The 26754-nt window shown below is 39.3% G+C and overlaps 1 protein-coding gene across 2 annotated transcripts in view; it reads right to left on the bottom strand.

Annotated features, from left to right (window-relative positions):
- Nucleotides 1–26754, bottom strand: part of PIP5K1B (phosphatidylinositol-4-phosphate 5-kinase type 1 beta) — a 346195-nt gene that overhangs the window by 93444 nt on the left and 225997 nt on the right. For both annotated transcript variants that reach the window (XM_027549417.1, XM_027549419.1), the window contains exons 8-11: nt 15859–16070; nt 14586–14669; nt 14414–14462; nt 11346–11430 (exon numbers count right to left, since the gene is read on the bottom strand). In XM_027549417.1, the coding sequence (XP_027405218.1) occupies nt 11346–11430; nt 14414–14462; nt 14586–14669; nt 15859–16070 (430 nt within the window). The remainder of the gene's footprint in view (nt 1–11345; nt 11431–14413; nt 14463–14585; nt 14670–15858; nt 16071–26754) is intronic.

Here is a 26754-nt window from a genome sequence, read left to right as displayed (position 1 = left end):
GGAATTATCTGAGACTCTCTCAGTGGATAAGGACTTGACTCTTGCAGAAATTGAATACCTCAGGGACTCGTTTTGATGGGAGAATCTCAAAGGATGGTTTTGGCTGGTTACTTTCTTTTGTGCCATAGAAACTCCTGAATTTGTCTTTAGCTCACCCATCTGCCACCCCTGAAACTCTTCTGTTCATTCCTACCCCTGGGCCTTTGTACATGCTGCTCCTCCTACATGAGATGTCTTTCTTGCCTCTAACTTGAAATGCTGGCTTGCATTTTAGGACTTAAATATTCTTGTCATTGTTAAGTTCTTTTGGGGAAGATCAATTTTATTTCTCTCTGTGTACCTACAGTAGCCTGTGCAAAAACTCGACTAACAGCTGCTTTATTACATTATAAATCTGTTTCATGTTCCAATCCCTGACCCGAAACAGGCTATGAAATTACCAATGGAATTAATTTTTTTCAAAAAAAGCTTTTATTAATGTTTAGCATAATGCTAGGTATATAATATGTGCTCACATGTTGGCTGAATAAATTAACTATTCCAAAATTTTAGGACAGTTGATTTTTAACTAATTAATGTATTATTCTACTCCTTCCAGAAAACTTAAGTTTTAGTACTTTAGACACATTATCTGGGTAGAGAATTTCAGTGAGGTTTCAACATTACAGTGACTAATATTTCCAGAAAGTATTATTGGATTTTGTAAACATTATTACATTGACAGCAGGACTCAATTCTGGGGTGGGATAAATGGATTTAAGAAGATTAAAAATTTTGATTAAAAAAAAGAAACCTGAAGACCAGGTACTGTTTTCTTGAGGTTAGGGGTAGCGAGGGGAAGTTTTCACCTACAAAGCAAGTATGCCTGTAGGAACTAAGAGCTTTAACTTAATCATAGTTGATAAAAGATGTTGAAGTTGCATTTTAAAGTGTCAACATTACTAATTAAATTGCTACCCTAAGTACTTTAAATTAAATTCCATTCATTCATTCAATTATTCATCAAATAATGATTGGTTACAATGTGCCAGGAAATGTGCTAGGGTCTGGGAATATATATGAGAACCAAACACAGTCCCCACTTTTCAGGTATGCAAAGTCAAGTGAGGAAATAGCTCACTATGGCAAAGTATAGTAAGTTCTATGAAAGAAGCATTGTCTGAGTTGAGAAGTGAAGGAAGACCAGGAAAGGATGGAGATTGTTACAGGCAAAGGGACAAGGGCTGTACAGATGTATAGGTAGCCTTGAATGTAGGGGTAACTGTAGGGTGCTCAGAGCTGCTGGAGCCTAGAGGATAGGGTAGAGCATGGAATGTGGGAGGGAAATCACAGGGGAGGGAGAGAGAGGCCGCCTCACACTGGGACTCAGAAGCAGAGTTAAGGATTTTGCATACTAGGTAATACATTGAAGTTCTTAACAAGAAAAAAACTTCTGAAACATGAGAGGGTTTTCTTTTTAAGCATGGAAATCAGCAAGAGGCGATTAAATTGATCCCTGAGGCTGGGGTGGGGTGACACTGGATTGGATGGGTTATATCCATACAGTGGAATATTATTCAGCAGTACAAAGTAAAGTAGTACAAGGTGGCTATGACTGGAGCTAAGAAAGCAATGTGAGGGCCACAACTTTATGCAAAAACAAACAAAACAAATCCAAATCACAAGAAACACAGTTAAAACAGGAAAGGCATCGTGGAAGAAGCAATGGACACTTGCTATTTCTAGGTACAACTAGATATTGGTGAGTGACTGCAAGTCAGTGGTTAAGCCTTTACAAAGCTTGATGCCAACATGTCTGGTCTGGATAACTGAGTAAATTGTGGTGGCCTTCAGTGACGTGTGGACTCGGGATGTGTGGCAGGTTCTTGAGCACCCTGAGGGCAATCCAGAAATTAGTCCTAATTTGTGGACAACTGATTTTCAACAAGGAAACCAAGATAATCCAATGGGGGAAAGAACAGGCCATTCAAAAAATGATGCTAGGACAACTGGATATCCATATGCAAAAGAATGAAGCAGGACCCTACCTCACACCATCTAGTATAAATTAAATCAACATCTGTAAATAATATATCTGTTAACAGAAACTCCTGTCAAGAATATATAAAGAACTCTCTATAACTTAACAATAAAAAGACAAATAACTAAAAATAGGCAAAGTATTTGAATAGAAATTTCTCCAAGGAAGATATAAATACTCAATAAGCACAAAAAAAGATGTTGAATATCATCAGTCATTAGAAAAATACAAATCTAAACCACATTGAGATACTACTTTATACTCACTAGGATGTCTAAAATTAAAAAGACAGTAACAAACATCGGTGAGGATGCGGAAAACTGGATCTCTCATACATTGCTAGTGAGACTGCAAAATTGTGTAGCTGCTTTAGAAGAGTTTGGCAGTCCCTCAAAATGTTAAATAGAATTACCATCTGACCTACCAATTCCACTCCTAGGTATATACCAAGAGAAATGAAAACTTATGTCCACAGAAATCTTGTGTATGAATTTTCATAGCAGCATAATAGCCAAAAATGTAAACAACACAATTATCCATCAACCAGTGAATCAATAAACAAAATGTATTTTTTCCATACAATGGAATATTATTCAGCAATAAAAAAGTAAAGTACTATAAGATGACTAAATTTTGAAAACATCATGTTAAGTGAAAAGACCAAACACAAAAGGCCACATATTGGTTACTTCCATCCATATGACATATCCATAATATGCAAATCCAGAGAGAGAAAATAAATGAGTAGTTGCCAGGGGCTAGGAAAAGGAAGGAATGAAAAGCAACTGCTAATGGGTATGTAAGTTTCTTTTAGAAGTAATGAAAATGTTCTAAAATTAGATAGTGGTAATATTTTCACAACTTTGTGAATATATTAAGAATCACCAAATCACATACTTTGGAAAGGTGAATTTCCCAGTATGTGAATTATATCTGAATAGAGATGTTATAAAATGTAGAGAAAAATGAGAAAAAAATAGATCTGGCCACCTGAGGAGTAAAAGACCTGTAATATTAAAAACATGATAAACTATACAAATTAGAAAGATTCACAACTCACACTATATGTCATGGAATTGAGGATGCCACTGACTGTACCATGAATTTATACACTGTTAAGAAAGCAAAAGCTCTGAAGATGGGGAATCTCATGGAGGAGACTCACTGAAGCTGGGGTCCCAAGGACTATCTCCTCCATAAATCTACCAGGGGCCACAAAGAAATGCATGTTTTTAACCACAGCAAAGGGTGAAGAGAGGAAGAAAATCTGAACCATAAGTTGGTGTTCAGACAGGATTTCAGGCTGAATAAATACTATGTTATGCTCTATCTTAGGCAGAAAAGACAATCAGAGAATTTAATTTGTAGTGGTCTCGATTTTAGACCAATTTTAAGATACCACTGAGATAGTCAAATGTGAAATAAAAGTTTTTCTTAGAATGAAATAAGGTTTAGAAAAAGGGACTGATATATTTAGTATGTAGAGTTCACACAAATCACTTGGATAAATAGTAAACACTAATATAAATGAACAAATATTTTGAAGCTCAATTCTCACAGGAACTAAAATGGCTAATAAACATGAATAATGGTTGAACTTTACCAGTACTTAAGACAGGCAAAATAAAACAATCAGATAACATTTTTTCCTTATCAGAGTAGCATAATTAAAAAAGAATAATTCTGGCTAAAGGCACTTGTGGAAGTCTAGAATGGCATAATCATTCTGTGCAATAATGTGCATTTTAAACACTCGGTACTTCTCTTGGAATCTATCCTAAAGAAATAATCATAAGCTTGGAAACAATATTTATCTAAAATGATGCTCATAAAAATACTAATTAGAAAAGGGAGAAATAATGTAAATGCCCAATAATGACAGAATTATTAAACAGATCACGGCATACCCATATAATTTTAATGTTGTATCATAATTGTAAACAGCTTCTTTGTTCAATATACAAGGATATGGGAAACTACTCATGTAAAAAACAGAGGACACAGACATAAAACTGTACACCACTGTGCCACTACCTTTGTATAAATACACAAAGTACAGAAATAAAGATGGGTAGGAAGAATGTCAAAATATTAGTGTGGAGGATCTGAACAGACATTTTCCCAAAGATGACATATAGCTGCCAACCAGAATGGCTATTATCAGAAAGACAACAAGTAACAAGTGTTGGTGAAGATATGGAATAAAGGGAAGCCTTGGGTACTGTTGGTGGGAAGGTAAAATGATCAGCCACTATGGAAAACAGTATGGGGATTCCTCAAAAAGTTAAAAACAGAACTACCATATCCAACAATTCCACTGCGGGATATTCATCCAAAGAAAACAAAGCACTAATTAGAAAGGATATATGCACCTTTATATTCATTGTAGCATTATTTACATCAGTCAAAATATGGAAGCAACCTATGTGCCCACCCATCAATACATGAGTGGATAAAGATCGATCTCTCTCTCTCTCACACACAGGAATATTGCTCATCCATAATAAAGAATGAAATCTTGCCATTGGTGACCTCATGGATAGATTGAGAGGGTATTCTGCTAAGTGAAATCAGTCAGACAAAGAAAGATAAATACAGATATTTCAGGTAGTGGTAGTGGTGGGGCAAATAGGTGAGAAAGATTAAGAGGTATAAACTTCTGGTTGCAAAATAAATGAGCCACAGTTATGAAATGTACCGTGTGGGGAACAGTCAATTATTATGTGATATCTTTGCATTGTGACATATTATAAGGAGACTTATTGTGATGATCAGTTTGAAATGTATAAAAATATCAAATCTCTATGCTGCATAACAGGAACTAACATAGTTTTGTAGATCAATTATACTTCAAAAACAAACAAACTTGTAGAAAAAGAGATCAGATCTGTGGCTATCAGAGACTGGGGGTGAGGTTGGGAGGAGGGGGAATTAGATGAAGGCAGTCAAAACTTCTAGGGAAAGAGAATAAAATACCTAGGAACAGACCCAACTAAGGAAACAAAAGAACTGTATACAGAAAACTATAAGACACTGATGAAAGAAATCTAAGATGACATAAATAGAGAGATATTCCATGCTCCTGGGTTGGAAGAAGCAATATTGTGAAAATGACTATACTACAAAACACAATCTACAGATTCAGTGTGATCCCTATCAAATTACCAATGGCATTTTTCACAGAACTAGCGGAAAATTTCACAATTTGTATGGAAACATAAAAGACCCTGAATATCCACAGCAAACTTGAGAAGGAAGAATGGAGCTGGAGGACTCAACCTTTCTGATTTCAGACTATACTACAAAGCTGCAGTCATCAAGACAGTATGGTACTGCCACAAAAACAGAAATATAGACTAATGGAACTACATGGAAAGCCTAGAGATAAACCCATGCACCTACGGGCACGTTATCTTTGACAAAGGAGGTAAGAATAGACAATGAGGCAAAGACAGTCTCTTCAATCAGTGCTGCTGGGAAAACTGGACAGCTGAGTGTAAAAGAATGAAATTAGAACACTTCCTAACCCCATATACAAAGAGAAACTCAAAATGGATTAAAGATCTAAATGTAAGACCAGAAACTTTAAAGCTCTTAGAGGAAAACATAGGTAGAACACTCTGACACAAATCACAGCAAGATCCTCTATGGCCCCACTTCCTAGAGTAATGGTACTAAAACAAAATAAACAAGAGGACCTAATTAAACTTAAAAGCATTTTCACTGCAAAGGAAACTATAAGCAAAGTGAAAAGACAATCCTCAGAATGGGAGAAAATACTAGCAAGTGAACCAACAAAGGCTTAATTTCCAAAAATACACAAGTAGCTCATGCAAGTCAATACCAGGAAAACAAACAACCCAACTGAAAAGTGGGCAACCTTCCAGTTCAAGATGGTGGAGCAGAAGGATGTACGCTCACCTCCTCCTGCCAGAACACCAAAATTGCAACTAGATGTTGAACAACTGTCGACAGGAGGATGCTGGAACCCACCAAAAAAAGACTCCACGTCCAAAGACAAAGAAGAAACCAAAGAGAGACTGTAGGAGGGGTGCAATCATGATAAAGTAACATCCTATACCTGCTAGGTGGGTAAACCACAAAATGGAGAACAATAATACCAAAGAGGCGTTCCCACTTCTGAAAGTTCAGAACCCCGTGTCAGGCTTCCCAGCCTAGGGATCTGACAAAGGGACTTGGAATCCCCAGGGAATCTGGCCTTGAAGGCCAAAAGAACTTGATTATAGGACTTCCACAGCACTGGGGGAAACAGAGACTACAGTCTTGGAGACACAGTCAAAATCTTCTGTGCACCAAGACTCAGAGGGAAGGAGCAGTGACCCCACAGATGACTGAACCAAAACTACCTGCCAGTGTTGGAGGGTCTCCTGTGGTGGCAAGGGCTGGCAGGGGCTCACCCACAGGGATGGGGGCATGGGCAGCATCAAGCCAGGAAGGTCCCCCTTGGCACAAACTGTCTTGGGGTTCTCCATTAACTACCACAGCAGAGGAACCAGAGTTCAAATTGCCAACATCCACTGGATCATGGAAAAAGCAAGAGAGTTCCAGAAAAACATCTATTTCTGCTTTACTGACTATGCCAAGTCCTTTGACTGTGTGGATCACAATAAACTGTGGAAAATTCTGAAAGAGATGGGCATACCAGACTACCTGACCTGCCTCTTGAGAAACCTATATGCAGGTCAGGAAGCAACAGTTAGAACTGGACATGGAACAATAGACTGGTTCCAAATAGGAAAAGAAGTACATCAAGGCTGTGTACTGTCACCCTGCTTATTTAACTTATATGCAGAGTACATCATGAGAAACACTGGGCTGGAAGAAGCACAAGCTGGAATCAAGATTGCTGGGAGAAATATCAATAACCTTAGATATGAGATAACACCACCCTTATGGCAGAAAGTGAAGAGGAACTAAAAAGCCTCTTGATGAAAGTGAAAGAGGAGAGTGAAAAAGTTGGCTTAAAGCTCAACATTCAGAAAACGAAGATCATGGCATCTGGTCCCATCACTTCATGGCAAATAGATGGGTAAACAGTGGAAATAGTGTCAGACTTTATTTTTTGGGGCTCCAAAATCACTGCAGATGGTGACTGCAGCCATGAAATTAAAAGACGCTTACTCCTTGGAAGGAAAGTTATGACCAACCTAGATAGCATATTCAAAAGTAGAGACATTACTTTGCCAACCAAGGTCCATCTAGTCAAGGCTATGGTTTTTCCAGTGGTCATGTATGGATATGAGAGTTGGACTGTGAAGAAAGCTGAGCGCCGAAGAATTGATGCATTTGAACTGTGGTGTTGGAGAAGACTCTTGAAAGTCAAATCATGCTGCACATCTTAAACAGTGTTATATGTTCACTACAGCTCAATAAAACTGGAGGAAAAAATATTTGCTGTGGATATCTCTAGGTAGTGGGATATTAAATAATTTTCACAGTTTTCTTGGCATTCTTTTCCATTTTCTAATATTTTTACATTGGCACGGGTCAGGTTAAAGACTTAAATATAAAACCTGAAACTAACAATAGCATAAGAAAACATAGGGGAAAGTTCCTTGACAATGGTCTTGGGAATAACTTTTTGGATATCACACAAAAAAGCATGAGCAACAAAAGCAAAATAAACAAGTGGGACTACCTTAAATTAAAAAGCATCTATAAAACAAAAGAAACAGTCAATAAAATGAAGAGGCAGCCTACAGAATGGGAGAAAATATTTGCAAACCATGTTCCAAATAAGGGGTTAATATTCACAATATATAAACAATTCATACAATCCAATAGCAAAAAATCAAATAATCTGATTTAAAAATGGGCAAAAAAAAAAAAAAAGTCCTGAATAGACATTTTTCAAAGAAGACATACCGATGGCCAACAGGTGCATGAAAAGATATGTAACATTACCAATCATTATGGAAATGCAAATCAAAACCATAATCACCTAATAATACCTGTCAGAATGGCTATTATCAAAAATACAACAAATAACAAGCATTGCCAGGATATGGAGAAAAGGGAACCCTGATACACTGTTGATGGTAACGTAAATTGATCAGCCACTATGAAAACAGTATGGAGACACCTCAAAAAGTTAAAAATAGAACTATCATATGATCTAGCATTCCCCACTTCTGGGTATGTATCTGAAGGAAATGAAATCACCATCTCAAAGAGAGATCTGCATTTCCACTGTATGTGAGGCATTATTTCCAATAGCCAAGACATGGAAACAACCCAAATGTCCACTGACAGATGAATGGATAAAAAAACTGACACATATATGAATATTATTCAGCTGTTAAAAATTAGGAAATTGTGTCACTTGTGACAATATAGATGGACCATGACAGCATTATGTTAAGTGAAATAAGCCAGAAAGAGAAAGACAAATACTGTATGATCTCATTTACATGTGCTAAAGAAGCTGAATTCATAGACACAGAGAGTAGAAGAATTGTTACTTGGGGCTGACAGGTGGGTGAAATGGGGATATATTGGTCAAAGAGCACCAACTTGCATTTCATAAGATGAATAAGTCTTAGAAATCTAAAATACAGCAAGGTGACTACAGTTAATAATTCTGTCTTATCCACTGGAAAGATGCTAGGAGGGTAGGTCTTAAATATTCTCATGATACACATACACAATCACAATTGGTAATTATATAGGATGGTGAAGGTACAAAGTAACGTAACTGTGATAATCATCTTGCAATATATATATGTATCATACCATCACATTTTATACCTTAAATTTACATAATGCTATATGTAACATTATGGGAAAATGCTATATGTAACATGTAAATGTTATATGTAACATCATCACGTCATTACACCTTAAACTTACATAATGTTATATGTAACATTATGTGAATGCTATATGTAACTTTAGGGGGAAAAAGCTTAAAAAAGAAAGTGCTTCACTTTCATTAACAAAGAACTCCAACAAATATTATTTTAAAAATCTGTCTTATATAAATAAAAAATATGAATTTTCCACTTTTTCAGCTTTTTGTGTATGGCTAAATTGTTATGGGGCTTCCCTGGTAGCTCAGCTGGTAAAGATTCCGCCTGCAATGAGGGGGACCTGGATTCAATCCTTGGGTTGGGAAGATCTCCCGGAGAAGGAGTGGAATGGCTACCCACTCCAGTATTCTGGTCTGGAGAATTCCATGCACTGTATAGTCCATGGAGTCGCAAACAGTCAGACACGACTGAGTGACTTTCACTTTAAATCGTTACTAAATTGGACCACAAAATACCTAAATGATAACATAAGGAACAATATTTTTTTTTCTTTTAATACAGTTAAAAACATTTCTACATAAATTATACACACCTGTTGTAGAAAATTTAATAAATATTGATGTAAAGAAAAAGAAAATAACACACAACTTCATGGGTCAGAATAGCCATTGTTAACTTTGGGTTTAGTCTGATCTTCCTTTTTTAATTCCTTATGGTTTAAAGTTAGGGTACTGATTTGTGATCTTTCTTCTTTTTGAATGTAGGCATTTATAGCTATATATTTCCCTCCCAGCACTGACTTTGCAGCATCCTGTAAGTTTTTGGAAAGTGCAAAAGCTGGCTTAAAACTCAACATTCAAAAAAACTAAGATCATGGCATCCAGTCCCATCACTTCATGGAAAATAGATGGGGAAATAATGGAAACAGCACAGAGTTGATTTTCTTGGGCTCCAAACTCCCTGCAGATGGTGATTGCAGCCATGAAATTAAAAGACACTCCTTAAGAAAAGCCATGACAAACCTAGACACCATATTAAACAGCAGAGACATTACTTTGCCAACAAAGGTTTGTCTGGTCAAAGTATGGTTTTTCCAGTAGTCATGTGTGGATGTGAGAATTGGACTATAAAGAAAGCTGAGGACTAAAGAATTGATGCTTTTGAACTGTGGTGTTGGAGAAGACTCTTGAGAGTCCCTTGGACTGCAAGGAGATCCAGCCAGTCCATCCTAAAGGAAATCAGTCCTGAATATTCATTGGAAGGACTGATGCTGATGCTGAAACTCCAAAACCTTGGCCACCTGATTCGAAGAACTGAATCATTGGAAAAGACCCTGATGCTGGGAAAGATTGAGGGCAGGAGGAGAAGGGGACGACAGAGGATGAGATGGTTGGATGGCATCACCGACTCAATGGACATGAGTAAGCTCCAGGAGTTGGTGATGGACAGGGAAGGCTGGCGTGCTGCAGTCTATGGGGTTGCACAGAGTCAGACATGATTGAGCAAATGAACTGATAATTTTTTGGAATGTGTATGTTCATTTCCATTTATCTTTAAGTTTTTTCTAATTTTTCTGTGCTTTTCTCTTTGATCCATTGGTAGTTGTTTGTTTAATTTTCACACATTTCTGAATATGTGAGCATGTGTTAATTCTCACATATTTGTGAATTTTCTAGTTTTTGCTCTTTATTTATTCTGTTGTGATCAGAAAAGATACTTTTCATGACTTCAATCTTTTAAAATCTATTGAAATATATTTTCAGGACTCACATATGGTCTATTTTGGAGAATATTCCATGAGACTAACTACATTTTTATATACCCCACTAGAATTTTGTTGTCCGTATAGGTATGCAGGCCAATAACTATATACATGTAAATGAAGCTATAAGGACTAAATGTGCTTTAATACATCATTTTTGTTTCATATTATCCCATTATTTAATTATATCATAATGTATTTAGCCAATATATTATATGGTTTAATATTTTTTCCAGCACAAAATTGGACTCTAATGATTATGGCATCAATAAGCACCTGGCAGATGCTTTTGAACTGTGATGTTGGAGAAGACTCTTGAGAGTCCCTTGGACTGCAAGGAGATCCAACCAGTCCATTCTGAAGGAGATCAGCTCTGGGATTTCTTTGGAAGGAATGATGCTAAAGCTGAAACTCCAGTACTTTGGCCACCTCATGCCAAGAGTTGACTCATTGGAAGACTCTGATGCTGGGAGGGATTGGGGGCAGGAGGAGAAGGGGACGACAGAGGATGAGATGGCTGGATGGCATCACTGACTCGATGGACGTGAGTCTGGGTGAACTCCGGGAGTTGGTGATGGACAGGGAGGCCTGGCGTGCTGCAATTCATGGGGTTGCAGAGTCGGACATGACTCAGCGACTGAACTGAACTAAACTGAAGATATTTAACTACAATTACTGATTACTGCTTTGGGGAGATAAATAGTTCAAATGCTTTCAATAAAAATCTTACAAAGTGAAGCCAGTCATTAAGTGCTGAGGGTAAAAAAAAAAAAGAAATTCATAAAAATCTTACCTTGAATTTTCTTGAAAACTCTGGAATTCATAAACTTTAGAAATCTGTCTGCATAAAAGCTGGGTCTATGAACCGAAACAGTGTCCTGAAAAGATAAATCAGGTACCACAGGTTTACCTCTCACACAGTTTGTTTCGAGTCAGTAGAAAGCTCTATGCAACCAGCTTTCTGTTAGCCAATGTCCTTAACCAGAAGGTATGGATGTTAGGAGCCAGACATGAGTGATGCCTGTGGGCGTGTGCACAGGAGCCGAGCTGGGGCAAAAAGCACAAGGATCAATCTGAGCAAAGATTCCAGATACTCATGGCGAAACAGATAATGAAGAGGGGCAGGGCTGAGATAGCAAAGACTCTGCTTTATAAACCCAAACAGCTAATCCTTGATCCACTGCCCACCACGAGGGGCTTTTAAATTCCACTTTTTAACATATAAGGCAACCAGTGCCTCAAGTGTCATCTGGAACAAAGACATAATCACTTTCAGTCAGAACAAAACTGGGACATAAACAAGCAAAACAACCCCAATGTAAGGTTGAGATAGAGAGCAAAAAAAAAAGTTTGCTGGTTTCACTTTCCAGTAATAAGGTATGTAAACACCACGACGATTCCTAGGAGATAAGGCTGACTGACGATCCCTGTTATGTTCGATTAGCTACTAATTAGATACAGCTGAATTGAATTAAATCATTAGCTCAATTCTCTCATGCTTGGTAGGAGTCATTAGGACTGAGGGGGCATTTTATTACAAGTCCAGGAAAGAAGACAGATGAAGGAGCTAATTCCATATATTTATTCAGCAGTCACTTATTTGCTATCTGAGATAGACATTCCTAAAAATAGTAAATTTGCTTATTTAGTGTTCCATTTTGATTTGAGGTTCATGGATTCCAACAGAGAAACTTCTAAAAATTTATATTTAAATAATATCGTCTGCAGTGGGTTTGGAAGAAGAAATACACATTGGACCAGAATCCAGAGACCCGGTTCTCGTGTTAGCTCTAATTTTAAAGAGCTCTGTGATCCTGGGTAAAGACAGTATCTCAGTGCCTCAGTCTTTTCATCTGTGAAACTGGGTGTTACATGAAGCATAAGAGAATTCTGTAATCAGTGTTTTATGAAGGACACAGCATGGAGGAATCCTCTGCCAAGTGATAATGTTCTCTAGACTATCAGTGATCCTGCAGATGTGATGGAAAACTTCCCACTGGTCTGACATGCACTCCCCCCAGTGTTCTGTCAGTTTCTGCTGGAAGTGGACATGGATTCACAAGTGCAGTCATTTAGAAATACGTAAGATGTAAGATCACTGAGTCAGCCCTTGCCTTCTAAGAGAGGTTAAACTGTGGCTCTTTTTGGTATGAGGAAGCGTTGTTTAAAGGAGAGGCACAATTGTAAAAAGAAAAAAAAAAGTCTTAACTATTGCTTATAATTACATAAATATATAGTCAGCACAGAGATTTTCTTAAAAAAAAAAAAAAAAAGGACACTGAAAAACAGAAGACATATTTTATTTCAACAAAGGTAGGGGCTCCTTAGAAGTATCTGACCAATAGAGACTAGACCATTTGGAGCAGAAGTCTCATTTGGTAACAGGGAATTGAAACTGTCAATAAACAGGAGGAGAATCAAAGTGTTTACTCTCTCTCCCTTCCATGTTCAAGGCATTATGTAGTTGGTACTTTTCTCAGCTAGAAGGAAAAAAACTAACCTTCCATCTTGGCCTTTCCTTAAAAAAGAATCTTTGATTTGAATAAGAAGCCTAAATTTGATTCTCAGAAACAAACTTGTGAACCTGTTGTTTAAAAGTGCATTTTGACAAAGGTCATTTCCTTAGCCTGTGGACACAATGCAGATCTGACATGCTGAGAGGTTATTACCAGTCTTCCTCAGAACTGAGACAGCGAAGTGTTCTTTTCCAGGAACAGAGAAGAATAGCATCCATAATTTATCTTTTTTTCCAAAGAAAAGCATCTGCTAACATCTTAAAAAAATATGTGAGCAAATCTTTGACCAATACAATCTTTGGAAGTGTCACTCTGAGTTATTAACTGAGTGAGGCTGAGGCCATAAATGTTCTGTCAAGCAGCAGGAAGTTCACATTTAACTTCTAGATAGGAAGTTGTGTGTGTGTGTGTAGACAGACTGCTCTTTGATAATTGTTTTCTTCAGTCATGCCATTTCTGGGTGCAAAAGACATTCTTGTATCAGTTAACCTTTGTTATATTTAAATCCAACACAATTTAAAAGTTTTCCCTTCCCATGTCCTTATTATGTGTTATGCATTGTGTTGAACACCAAAGGGCATTATTTAACTTAACCCTCAAGTCAGCCTATGAGGCAGGGAGTGTAGCAGTGCGCGCACTAAATTGTGTCAGACACTTTGTGACCCCATGGACTGTAGTCCACCAGTCTCCTGTGTCCGTGGAATTTTCCAGGCAAGAATACTGTACCTCCTCCAGAGGATCTTCCCAACCCCGGGACTGAACCTGCGTCTCCTGCTTGGAGGTGAATTTTTTACCACTCTGCCACCAGGGAAATATTCTGAGGTACAGGTACTATTACTAGCTTCCTGCTATAAATGGGAAACTACACTAAGAGATGAGAAGCAAGCAATGTGTCTGGGTCACATGGTTAGTAACATGGTTTAAATGCAGGATTCCAGCCTATAGCTGACCACCATCAAATTCAGGTTCAACCCCCTCTGAAGCTTAGTTTTGGGAGAACTTCAACTGTCCTACTGGTCTTTCCAGTGCCTATGAAAAGCCTTTAGCTTTTTCTCATCATCTCCTAACTGGGTCCTTTAGATTGCACATCAAAATAAGACATCATTTTGTTTTCCTGGCCTCTACCTGTTCACCCACGTGGATGGCCTCTATTTGAAGAGCCATTCACATTTATGTTGTCTTTATTCTTAGATTTGAACTGATCTGCTAAGCCTGAGATTCTGAGTTTATAAAGATATTTGTTTCCTCTCCTTTTCAAGTGACACAGCTTCCTAGACATACACTAAGGTCTCTGAGAAATCAGAAAAATAATCCAGTTTCACAAGGAGCATGATAAATCACTCACCCCATCATAAACAAGAGCTTTCCAGGAATGTTCCAACTTCTTCATTAATCTAAATATAAACATACAGAAAAATAAAAGTAAGAATGTAAAATCAACCCCATTTGGTGAATTCTCAGAACCTTTCATTGAATTATTTTGAAATAATAAAAGACTATTCCCCCCAATTTTTTACCTATATGATTGCAGAATGTCAATAATGCCCATAAATAAGAGTAGCTTTTCTCCCTTATGGCTTTTAGCTGGAATGCCTCCCATTCTGTGAACAGAGCAAAAGAAAAATCATTTTATGTGAACAGGAAGTTAAAAATCATTTCTAATAAATAGACTGTAAATGAAAATGGTTAGTCTCTAAAATCATGGACTCTCATCTTTATTTTTTTATTTTTTTTGGCTTCAGCTAAAGTCTTCCTGGGAATCAAGAAAGATGTACTTTCCAAGAAGGAGAATAATACCACAGTTGCCAGTTCTGAAGAGTTGGATGGGAAGAATTCAATTAAAAAATTATTCTGACTTTAAAACCATGAGCAAGAATTTTTAAAGTATTTCAAAATACTGCCCATCAAAAATGCAACACTTTTATATGTTTACTGTGAAATTTTTAAATAAAATATAGGTGAGCACAAAGGAAAAAAAATATATAAAAATATATAAAGAATCCATTCCAAGGATGCAAAGATAACTACTGTTAACATCTTTCCTCTGTATTTATTCATCTGCATAAGTTATTACTTATTAGATGGATTTATAGGAAGGATTAAAAACTTTAGTATGTATGAATTTCCTTCATAAAAGTAAAATATGTCTGTGGTTTAGTCACCGTTGAAGAAGCTTACAAGATAGGCAGTTATAGTCAAGGAAAATGATTTCTTTCTTTCAGTCTTTTTGCTCGGCTAGTACACACACGTGGTACAGTCAACCAATTCAACAATTTTCTTTGGTTGTAACTGTTTCTGTTAGTCAATAAGCACTTTGTACATGTAACCTAATGCTGCACATCTGGCTGAACCAAGTGATCACATCTGTCAGGATGTAGGACTAGGACAACAGAATCCTCTTACACAGATAAAAAGTTCTGAATTGCAGACATCACTTCTAGCAAGTATTTGCTTAAATGCATGCTTATTCAAATTCAAAGTATATCCCCCCTGTTTGTGAAGGATGTTTTGAATATGTAGTAAATAGGAATAAAAACATTTTTAGCCATTGTTAAATTATGGAGCCATTTGAAAAAAGAAACCATGTGGGTGAAAGCATAATGACTCAAAAAACTGCCATTCATCCAGTTATCTGTGGATGAGAGGAAATTAGGCTGGCCTGATCCATTTTAGTGCCAGGTAGGAATCTATTCCTAAAGAGACACCATGAATGGAATATGATTGCATTTAATTACCCAGTGACGTTGTCTGCCGTGATCAAGGGGTGTGTGGGCAGACGGCTGCACTTACGTGTCTGGGTTCTCTGTGATGATTCCGTCTCCCGATTTCCCTGGACCCTGGATGGATTCCATTGCTGTTGAGTAGAGAACCTTTTGCGTCCCAGGCCGCTTAGCATCAGGCACATTTTGGGAAATTTCCTCTTCTTTTTCTTTGAGGGTATGGTCCAAGATGTGGATCCCCAGCAAAAGGCTATAGTCCATGATCTTAAAGCTTTCCAGCACCTGAGTAAGAAAAAGAACCAGGAGGCCCATCAGGCCAATGGCTTATAATTCTCATCTGCCCAGGATCAGAGAGATACATAGACAAGCAGCTCCTGCTTCCCTCCCAAGGGGGTGGCTGACAGAGGAAAAATCAAAGTAAAAACATTGGAGGTTATTATTAGGTCAAATGCAGTAACCACTGTCACCATGGTTCCAATATGATATTTTTACACAAATCTAAAGTAAGTACATCTTTCTTTAGCACTCCATGAATGTTTTACTAAGCATTTATTGAACACTTCCCATGAGTCCAGGTGCTAAATGGTTCATTTTGATTCAGTCCTCACAACTCTTTAAGCCAGGTGCTATTATTGTCTCTGTTTCACAGATGAAAAAAATTGAGGCACACACAGGAAGTAATTTGCTCGGTATCATACAGCTCCTAAGTGGCACTGCTGGGATCTGAACCCAGGTGGTCAACTCCAGCACCTTAAGTACTAGAGGACAGAAACCAACAATCAATGGTCTCTAAAAACCTGTACCCTCCTGAGCATGAAGACTCAGCTGGAATGGGCTTTTACCTGAATTCCGTTCTCAAAACTTTCATCTTCCTAAAGTTCAGGGGCCCCCTTTTCAAAGCTTATCTTTCAAAGTTACCATCAGTTCCCTGTAGGAAGTCTTTTTTTAAAAGTATGGTCTCAACAAAGAACAGGACTTACTGTTTAATTATCCACTCAGCAAACAGTGGGAAAGAGAAGCAATTAAAAGTAAGCTGGATGTAGCCAGAAAAAGGAGATGGGGGAAAAAAAATGGAGACATGATCGAGACGTGGGGCGGGCAGCAACATGGCTCTTGAGTATGGGTAAGTCTGATACTCAGGACCCTTCAACTGAGGAAGAGTGTTCAGGGGGAGTTCAGGAAAATGGGATATTCTCTATTATATGATAAAGTTTTTTTCCTAATGGTTTGTTTATGATTCTCCTCTACAACAGATTTTTTTGACACCTGGCATTTCTCACACAAAGCTGCTCAGGAAATCAAAACAGCCCAGAAAGAACAGCCTGATGGCGAATAGCTACCCCTGAACCAACATGACAATGTATCTCTGTACTCTAGTTAGGAAATGCCTTCAGAGATCAGAGTCTATAGATAATTGTTTAACCAGGGATTGAATACGTATGCATTACACTGAATTCTGTTCAAGTGTATATCTCGAACTTGTACACACTTGAACTTCAAGTGTATATCTTGAATTTAAGTGTATATCTTACACTTCTCCTTCTCCCTCAGTCAACTGCTTTTGATCAGACACTTATGACATACTTAAGAATGGTCGGGGCTTCCCTGGTGGCTCAGTGGTAAAAAACCCGTCTGCCAATACAAGCGACACAGGTTTGAGCCCTGGGTTGGGAAGATCTCCTGGAGAAGGAAATGGTAACCCACTCCAGCATCTTGCGCCTGGGAAATCCCATGGACAGAGGAGCCTGGCAGGCTACATTCCATGGGGTCACAAAGAAGTGGACACGACTGAATACTAAAACAACAACAAAGAAGGGTCTTTGTTGTCTGAGGATTCAAATACTTGTGGCTGCCACTTACTGGATGCCATTTAATGGTAGGCTTTGTGAACTATTTTTTGTGGGCTTTCCTTGTGGCTCAGCTGGTAAAAAATCCACCTGCAGTGAGAGAGACCTGGGTTCAGTCCTTGGGTTGGGAAGATCCCCTGGAGAAGGGAAAGGCTATGCACTCCAATATTCTGGCCTGGAGAATTCCACGGACTGTATTGTCCATGGGGTCACAAAGAGTTGGACACGACTGAGTGACTTTCACTTTTCATTTTTGTGAACTATGACGTATATGGCCTTTGGAAAATATGGTTATTCCTAGGTCTTATGTATCTTTGTTGGCAGTGAGGAAACTTTAAGTGGGTTGGAAGTATTACTTAATCCTGAGTGCTCACCATTTACCTTTCAGTAAACTGAATTGAATACTTTCAGAAGGAGGCAGGCAAGAGATAAGAGTAGAATCTTATTATTTAAGCAGTATAGGCCCTGGAACTTTCTAAGCCAGGATATCACAAACTGGCCTGACAGCAAAGTGGAACCAGTTTCCCCAACCTGAGGAAGAGGGACTCCAAGACTGGAGGAAGAAGGAAGGGCGACAGGAGAAGCTCCTTACCACTGACCCAGTGCTGCAGCCTTAGACCCACGGGCTGGTTCCCTATGGAGGCACACCCATGCCTTGCCCCTCTGGAATACAACACAGAGCTGGGGAAGATGGGCCTGCATCAGGGTTGCCAAGGACCCAGCCTCTTAAAAGAAAACACTAACAGACACTGGATGCTTTCTTCAGACAGAAACAAGCATAGATAGATCTTAGCCTTTCCAATTCCCCACCATCCTGAAAGAAAGGCTTGGGAACAGTGCCCATCCAGAGACGATGCGACCCTGCACAATGACCACCGTCTGCAGATACCAGTTTTCCTGCTCTCATGTATCAGTGCTGGCATGTCCCTTCTTAGAACGAATGTTGGAGATGGACACGCAGAACACAGTGCACAAACTCTGTGACCCTAGGTAGATTACGTCACCTCCCCAGGCTTCAGTTTCCTCCTCAGTAAAAATGGTGGCAATAACATTAGCTACTGCACAGGGTGCTTGGGAAAACTAAATACGGTAATGCAGGTAATTTAGAGAAATTCCTAACACAAAGAAAGTGCTCAGTTCATTGTTAGTTATCATCATGGTTACAACTCATTGCTCACATGTGAGGTGTCAGCTGGAAGCAGACACCCTGGGGTTATACTTCTGAAAACAGATATTCATAAAAAGCCAACGAAAATATGACTGCACTTCCAGCCTGCTTGCTAGTATCCCTTTGGTGTGTCCCAATTCCTTTAGAAGTTCTGGGTTCATGGCACCGAGGAGCACCGCGTGGATGCTCAACAGGAAAAGGTTGGCTGACACAGCAATTCTGGCCAATGGGTTATAAAATAATGGCCTCGCAATCTGCCTGAGGGAACAGTCCTGTGTTCAGTGGGTGAAAATCACAGCCTTGTGCTCTGTACAGCCCCAAGTGTCCACTGGTAACCCCAAAGCAGTGACCTGGCTTCAAGAGCAAATTCTAGTCAGTCTCCAAGACAATGTACACATTTCACAGGCCTCCAGAGTGAAAACTGAAAGGCACTCCTGGACACCGTCATATTTGTTTCATTTTTCTCTGCAAAGTACCCAAGTATTAATTCTGCTTATAAATAAGCTTTCTTTATATAATAATCTTTCTTAAAGTTTCTTACAGTAATCGTCTAATGCACTATTCAAACAATGGCTTTATCTGTACCTGTAGTCTCCTTTCTTGCTCAAGGACAGGCCACAGAGAACATACGTATTTTTTAAGTGATGTGAAGTCAGGCTGGACAAAGCAAGAAGCAATTTCAATGCTTTATGTGGTCAAATATCAGGCTGGGTTTATTAAAAAAACATACAAGCCAAAACTTAGAGAGAATTAACTAAGAAAAAGCTATAAATAAGTTTGAGACAGAGATTAGATTTCTCTATACTTTTTAATTGGATTGCCAACATATCTGAAGGGTCTAGATTGTCCTCAAGAGGCCAGGTTTCTACTTTCCAAGTGAAAGTCTTAAAAAAAAAAAAAAAAAAAAGATAAGTTATCTTCCTATTGTGTAGAAATCTGAGCATGATAGTTGGATTTGGGCTTAGGCAAAGTCACCATCCATAACAAATGTTAAGAAAGAAAAAGATAAATATATAGACGTATATTTTAAATGAAATTCCCAAACTTGTGCAATGAAAAATTCTGGGAACAGATTTTAGTCATGTGCACAGCAGATGTGCATCAATTAGGAACAAAATAGTTGTTATTCATATCTTCCCGGATCGTTAATGAAAGGAATCAATAAATCTGCCAGAACCTTAACGTGTGAGTGTTAAGAGGGTGCAACATCCTGCAACACGACAGACACCAGTCTAGTATGCCACTCAGGTGCACGCTTTTTTCCCAGACTGTCGGCCTGACCTCACTGTTGCTGGTGGATCCTGTACCCGTGCATTTGCTTTGCAAAACAGCTGCAAGGCAAACACAGGTGCTTTCCCATCCAGCTGGGCCAGACCTTACTCTCTCACCTGTGAAAAAGAGAAAGCAGGAAGGATTCACAGACATATGCAAAACTGAAAGTAAGTTGAAATACCACAGTGTTTTTTTATCCTTAGAGCCAGATTATTTTTTCTCTTCTTTCTCAAGGACTATTTTAAGTCAGTAATAATACTGGAATGTGGTTTAAAAAAAAAAAAAAAAAAGCCAACGTCAAAGCAGCTGCTACATTATCCTGAAGACGTGCTCAAAACTACTTCTTCCAAGATAAAGCATATCCTCTAGGCTTTCATGGCTGGCACTGCATCAGGGGGGCTCTCATTCACATACAATCTCTGTAGACTTGGTGACCTAACATGGGAGATGCCACAGCTTAGAACAGCAGGCAACGCTATGCTCCTTTCACAGACAAAGGTCAGAAAGATGGGTGTTCTTTTTCCTTTTCCATCCTCTGTGCCATAGCCCTTAGCCCGCTGCACACTGCTTTCTGCTCCTCAACTAGATGGAGCCAGCATGACTGCATGGTGAGAAGACTCCATGCCTGAAAGCCAGGTGGCCTGGTTTGACTCATGGCTCCCCCATTGGGTTGTCTTTGAGCAGAGTATATAACCTCTCTGGGCCTGGTATCCTCATTCATAAAATAGAAATAATAGGGACACCTACCTCACAGAGTTAGTGTGAAGATTAGTTCATCCACGTGAAGTCTTAGGACAGTCATGACATAGAAAAAGCATCCAGTATGTGCTAGTTCTTCTTATTGCCCTTGCTCTCCACCACCTGTAGAATAAACCACCCCCACTGGAATCTCTACTCATCCTTAGCTATAAGGCCCACCTTCTCTTGGTTCTTTGCCTTCCTATTTGTTTTTCCCAGTACTTTCCTCTATGCTCTAGGAATATTCACCAGAGTTCTCTCTTCAACTCCTTTTTTTCTACTTTTCTATAGTGACATTCATTTAGTACCCTGGAAAAAAATAAGTTGAGTGTCTAGTCTGTGCCAGGCCCCACGGAAGTTGCCAGATCTTCAGGGGTAAATAAAACAGACAACTACACCATCCTCAAAATTACGCAAGCTTTGCATCACAGGTTGAAGCAAGGCCTGCCCCACAAAATGGTGACCTACTTTTAACTATGGGAAAGCAGCAACAGAGCAGGTAAGAAATGATAGCACTTGAATGACACAGCAGCAGGGGAGCTCAAGGGAGACATGGATAGATTTAAGAATATTTTAGGGGTTGATTCCAACTATCATTGGTCCACAGACAACTCCTAAGATGTTATCTTTAATCTGAACTAAGTTCCAGTCCCGTATATTTCCCATAGCCTTCTGCTGGACATTTCTGTACACTGTCCTGCTGCAACCCCAAACTTTTTTTTTTTTAATTTAATTTTTAATTGGAGGATAATCACTTCACAATATTGTGATGGTTTCTGCCACACATCAACATGAGTCAGCCATAGGTAGACATGTGTCCCCTCCTTCTTGAACCCTCCTCCGGCCTCCCTCCCCATCTCATCCCTCACCGGCTCCGTGCAACCTCCAACTCTTCTTTCTCACTTTTTCTCTGAAATCATCCTAATGTGGATTTTGGACTCCACGACTCCTTTTCCTTTCATTACGTTTCCCAATCCTGCAGCTTCTATAATCAAAATCATCCTCCTTGCTAATACTTTGATTTCAACTTCCCTTTCTTCTTCTGATTCATTCTTGACCCCTTCACTTGACCAGGTCACCTCACATCCCTCCTCAAAGCCTGCGGTCTCTCACCATTGCTCAGGTGACACTGAGATCCTTGCTACTGTGGCCCCAGCCAACATCTGCTATTTACCATCTGTCTAGAGACACCTCCCAGGCTAGTCAAACTGAAATCCCATAATTACCCCTAAATACGCTCAGGCCGTTTCTTCTTAAAGGTCCTCATTTCAAACCTTACTGGTTTTTCAAAGCCTATCTCAATTCTTGCCTCCATAAAGACTAGACTCATGATCTACACAAAATATCAGGAACACATCTCCCCTCTGAAAACTCAAGCACATTATTAGTACCTGTCTATGGAATAAAATACAACTATCCGTTTATCTATGCTTTTCCTATCATACATATAAGGCTGCTCCATTCACCAAAGACTTGTTTTACTTTGTGCTCCCTGCTTGCACTCTGATCAGAGCAGAAATATGCATTTTTACACTGCTTTCCATATGAAAAAGTAAGGGAAAAACAAAATATTCAGCAGCAAAGAATGTATAGCAATACATCTTACATTAATATCTCCAATATAAGAACTTGGATATTGCGCTTCACAATTACAATGCTTGTGAAAAATCTTCAGCACTGAAAGCATTTACTGTGATTCTGTGCTCTATGTTGTCAGAAAAAAATAAATAAAATAGCCTACAGTATTCTCAAACCTTCCCACACCAAAAGTATTTATATCCACTTTGTCAAGGACAAAAATCAAGCTGTTATTTAGAGACTCTTAATTTACTGTTTTGTAGGCACACAACTAAATGGCAGATAAAAGGCAAGCTTGTTTTCTATAAACTAGGCTGAGCTTGGAATCTAGTAAGAGTATCACATTTCTTTTAAGGAAGCATTTGCAAAAAGGGCATGTCACAGGCTGGGTCAACTTCAAAGACCCATTAAGCATCCAGGAGTGCTTGGTGCTGAGTTTAGGTTGGAGGCTCTGTTCTGAAACACACTTCAGGGCTTCCTTAGCTTTCCTGTCCTCTATTTCTCTGCTCTTCCAATCTGTAAGATATGTGAAGTTAAGTTGGCACAAGACTGAGAAAGGATGATAATCAGGTAAGTCCAAAAGACTGCTGAAAAATGGCTCCATTTTAAAAATGGTACCTGGGCTTCCCTGCAGTTCAGTGGTTAGGAATCTGCCTTGCAATGCAGGGACACCGGTTTGATCCCTCATCCAGGACGATCCCACATGCCACAGAGCAACTAAGTCAGCAAGCCACAACTACTGAGCCTGCACTGCAACAACCGAAGCCCGTGAGCTTAGAGCCTGTGCTCCACAACAAGAGAAACCACCGCACAGAGAAGCCTGCGCACGGCAACAACGAGTATGCTCCTCTCGCCGCAGCTAGAGAAAGTCTGTGTGCAGCAGAGAAGACCCACCACAGCCAAAAAATAAATAAATCTTTTAAAAAATGGTTCCAGCACCAGGAGATATTCACAGGGGCAATAGAACAGAATTCATCTGTAAACCATGCCTTATGCAAAGTGGAGAAGGATGATGATTCTAGGAGGAAAAAGATGCTTTTTAATCAGATTTAAGGCAAGCAGAGTTTCTAATAATTTTCCATGTTAGGGGGGCTCTTATAGAAATTAATCAAGTCATTAAAAATTGTATTGAGCACCTATTATGTGCCTGACAGCAACTGTAGCCATGAAATGAAGAGACACTTGCTCCTTGAAAGAAAAGCTATGACAAACCTAGACACCATATTAAAAAGCAGAGACATTACTTTGCTGACAAAGGTCCGTATAGTCAAAGCTATGGTTTTTCCCGGAGAAGGCAATGGCACCCCACTCCAGTACTCTTGCCTGGAAAATCCCATGGACGGAGGAGCCTGGGAGGCTGCAGTCCATGGGGTCGCAAAGAGTCGGACACGACTGAGTGACTTCACTTTCCCTTTTCACTTTTCTGCATTGGAGAAGGAAATGGCAACCCACTCCAGTGTTCTCGCCTGGAGAATCCCAGGGACGGGGGAGCCTGGTGGGCTGCTGTCTATGGGGTCGCACAGAGTTGGACACGACTGAAGCGACTTAGCAGCAGCAGCAGCAGCATGGTTTTTCCCAGTAGTCATGTATGGATGTGAGAGATGGACTATAAAGAAGGCTGAGCACTGAAGAATTGATGCTTTTGAACTGTGGTGTTGGAGAAGACTCTTGAGAGTCCCTTGGACTGCAAGGAGATCCAACCAGTCAAAGGAAATTAACCCTGAATATTCACTGGAAAGACTGATGCTGAAGTTGAAGCTCCAATACTTTGGCCACTTGATGCAAAGAGCCAACTCCCTGGAAAAGACCCTGATGCTTGGAAATTTTGAAGACAGGAGGAGAAGGGGACAACAGAGGATGAGATGGCTGGATGGCATCACTGACTCAATGGACATGAGTTTGAGCAAACTCAGGGAGATAGTGAAGGACAGGATGCCTGGTGTGCTGCAGTCCATGGGGTCGCAAAGAGTCAGCCATGACTCAGCAACTGAACAACAACAGCTATGTGCTTGGTACTCTCTTGTTTAAAAATCCTTTGAGCAGTCTAGCTAATGTGTGATAAAATAAGAACACCACCATTTTACAACACCTAATGAGTCTGAGTGGACTCCAGGAGTTGGTGATGGACAGGGAGGCCTGGTGTGATGCAATTCATGGGGCTGCAAAGAGTCAGACATGACTGAGCGACTGAACTGAACTGAATGAATTAAAGCATCTAGTTAGTGGTCAAACATCTAGATCCAACAACCAATCTATAGGAAATGAAAGGGGAAAGAGGTGTATACTGAAAGAAATTATGAGAAACATAACCAGGAGAATCTGGACAATGGAATATACAAACCAATTTCTTCAACAAGTATCAATGAAATAATAAATGACCAGGGTAAAGGGGAGTGGTTAACCAGTAGACCCTATTTAAACCTTGATCCAAACTATAAAAAAACGGTTTTTCCCCCCTGATACAACTAGAAATTTGAACACTGACTAGTAAGAATTATTAATTTTCTACAGATATGATGAAGAGGTTGTAGTTACTTTTTAAAAACGGAGTCTTTAGTAACTAGGGATTATTTGAGCAAAATGATTGGCAAAAACATTTATGTTAATTCAGTAAGACAAAACAGTATCCTGAAGATTTTATGCAAGTAGACATTCCTGGACGCACTGGCTTAGGGTAAAATGGATGCAAGGCTATGCCACTCCTCCCCAAGTAGACTCCTTGGAATACAGCCCCAGAATTACTTGCATGTGCAAGTTCAGTTAAAGCCGAAAGCTGTCTTTTAAATTTAATTTAATTTCCTCAATACAGCTCAGAGTGTTCTTTGCTAATATGATAAAGAGAAAAAAACAGGCTGTGACAAGCCAAGCAGTTTTGACTGGTAGAGCAGACTGAAATAAATATTCAGTCTCTAATTTAGTGATGGCAATAATGTGGTTTTTCACTGTGTCTAATGTGGTGACTTAGAATATCAAGCTGTGCTTGATAAACATGTAAAAAGGTCTTTTTTGCTCACTTAAAAAGCTTAAAGAAATAGAAGCATACCTTATAGCACTAGAAAATCAATTATTTTAAAAACTGTCAAGTACTTCCCATTCTATCTTCTAGTTGCCATCACTAGAAGTGACTTGCTTCACTGTGGCTTAAGTGATGGGACAGTTGAGAAACTGGGCTGATAAGCTGTCCAGTGAGACTCAGAGGCCACTCATGGCCCAAGTTTCCATGCCCACTTCAATGTACGAGGTGCGATTCCTGACACCTTCTCACCACCTACTACGGTCCACTCCTTGCGGTGAACTGTCTCTGAGTAAAGAGGAAAAAAGTCTTCCTCTCTCTCCTCTTCACTTTAATAAACAAAGAGAGCAAAGAAGAATGGGAGAATCTGTCCACAATAAATAAAACCTCAATTGTGTGGCCTTAAGGTTTGAGGCAAGGGCCATACCCTATTCACTTTTCTCTCTCCCACAGACTTAGCACAGAGCCATATGCAGAGCAAGAATTAGAAACTATTTGTTGAATGACATGTAGTTAATTTAGCAGGAAGGTAAGGAAGGATTTGTCAACTGAGATTCCAGTGATGGTTTGAAGCCAGAGAAATCAAGCCAAGCCATGCTCTGAGATCATTCAAGGTTCCACAGGACAGGCAGAATCTCAGGTGTGGGAAAGTCTCCATTTGTACTGAAAAGCTTACAATTTATGAAGAACAATAAGTACCTACCCATAGGGTAAGTTTTAAGAAGTGACAGGAAACCCAGATTGCGGGAGGCATCACTAGAAATGAATTCTTCGGGGTCTTGAGGCATTTTAATTAAGAAACAATTATATATGTACACGGTCAAAATTAAGGAAAGTACAAGATGGCAGCTCAGTGCTACGTCCCACAGAGCATGAGGGTGAGGGTTTGAGGTGAAAATAGAATATAAAGTGCAATATTCTGCAATATGCTCTGGTGCAATATTCTAGTCTCCTTGTCAAGATGTGATCCACACCCTACATGTTTGATGACGTTTACCTAACAAAATGGACTGATAAAAGGTTAGTCTATACCAGTCCTGAGAGGGAGTTCAATTTTGAGTAAGATTATTATTTAAATTCAGACACGAATGTTTAAATTTGGAGAGACAAATAATAATTGGCAAGTACAAGACTGTGGATTTTAGTGAGCAAGAGTAGTCATGAAAAGTCCAGTGGTCCCTGGTTTTCCAGTGGTTAAGACTCTATGCTCCCAATGCAAGGGGACTGGGTTCAACCCCTGGTCAGGGAACTAGATCCCATATGCCACAACTAAGAGTTTGCATGCCACAGCTAAAGATCCCACATGCGACAATAAGCACTGATGATCCCAGGTGTCACAGCTAAGACCTG

Source organism: Bos indicus x Bos taurus, chromosome 8, assembly GCF_003369695.1.
Source record: "Bos indicus x Bos taurus breed Angus x Brahman F1 hybrid chromosome 8, Bos_hybrid_MaternalHap_v2.0, whole genome shotgun sequence".
Lineage (NCBI taxonomy): Eukaryota > Metazoa > Chordata > Mammalia > Artiodactyla > Bovidae > Bos > Bos indicus x Bos taurus.
The sequence above is the reverse complement of the archived record's forward strand: the minus strand, read 5'-3'. Positions and strand labels throughout refer to the sequence as shown.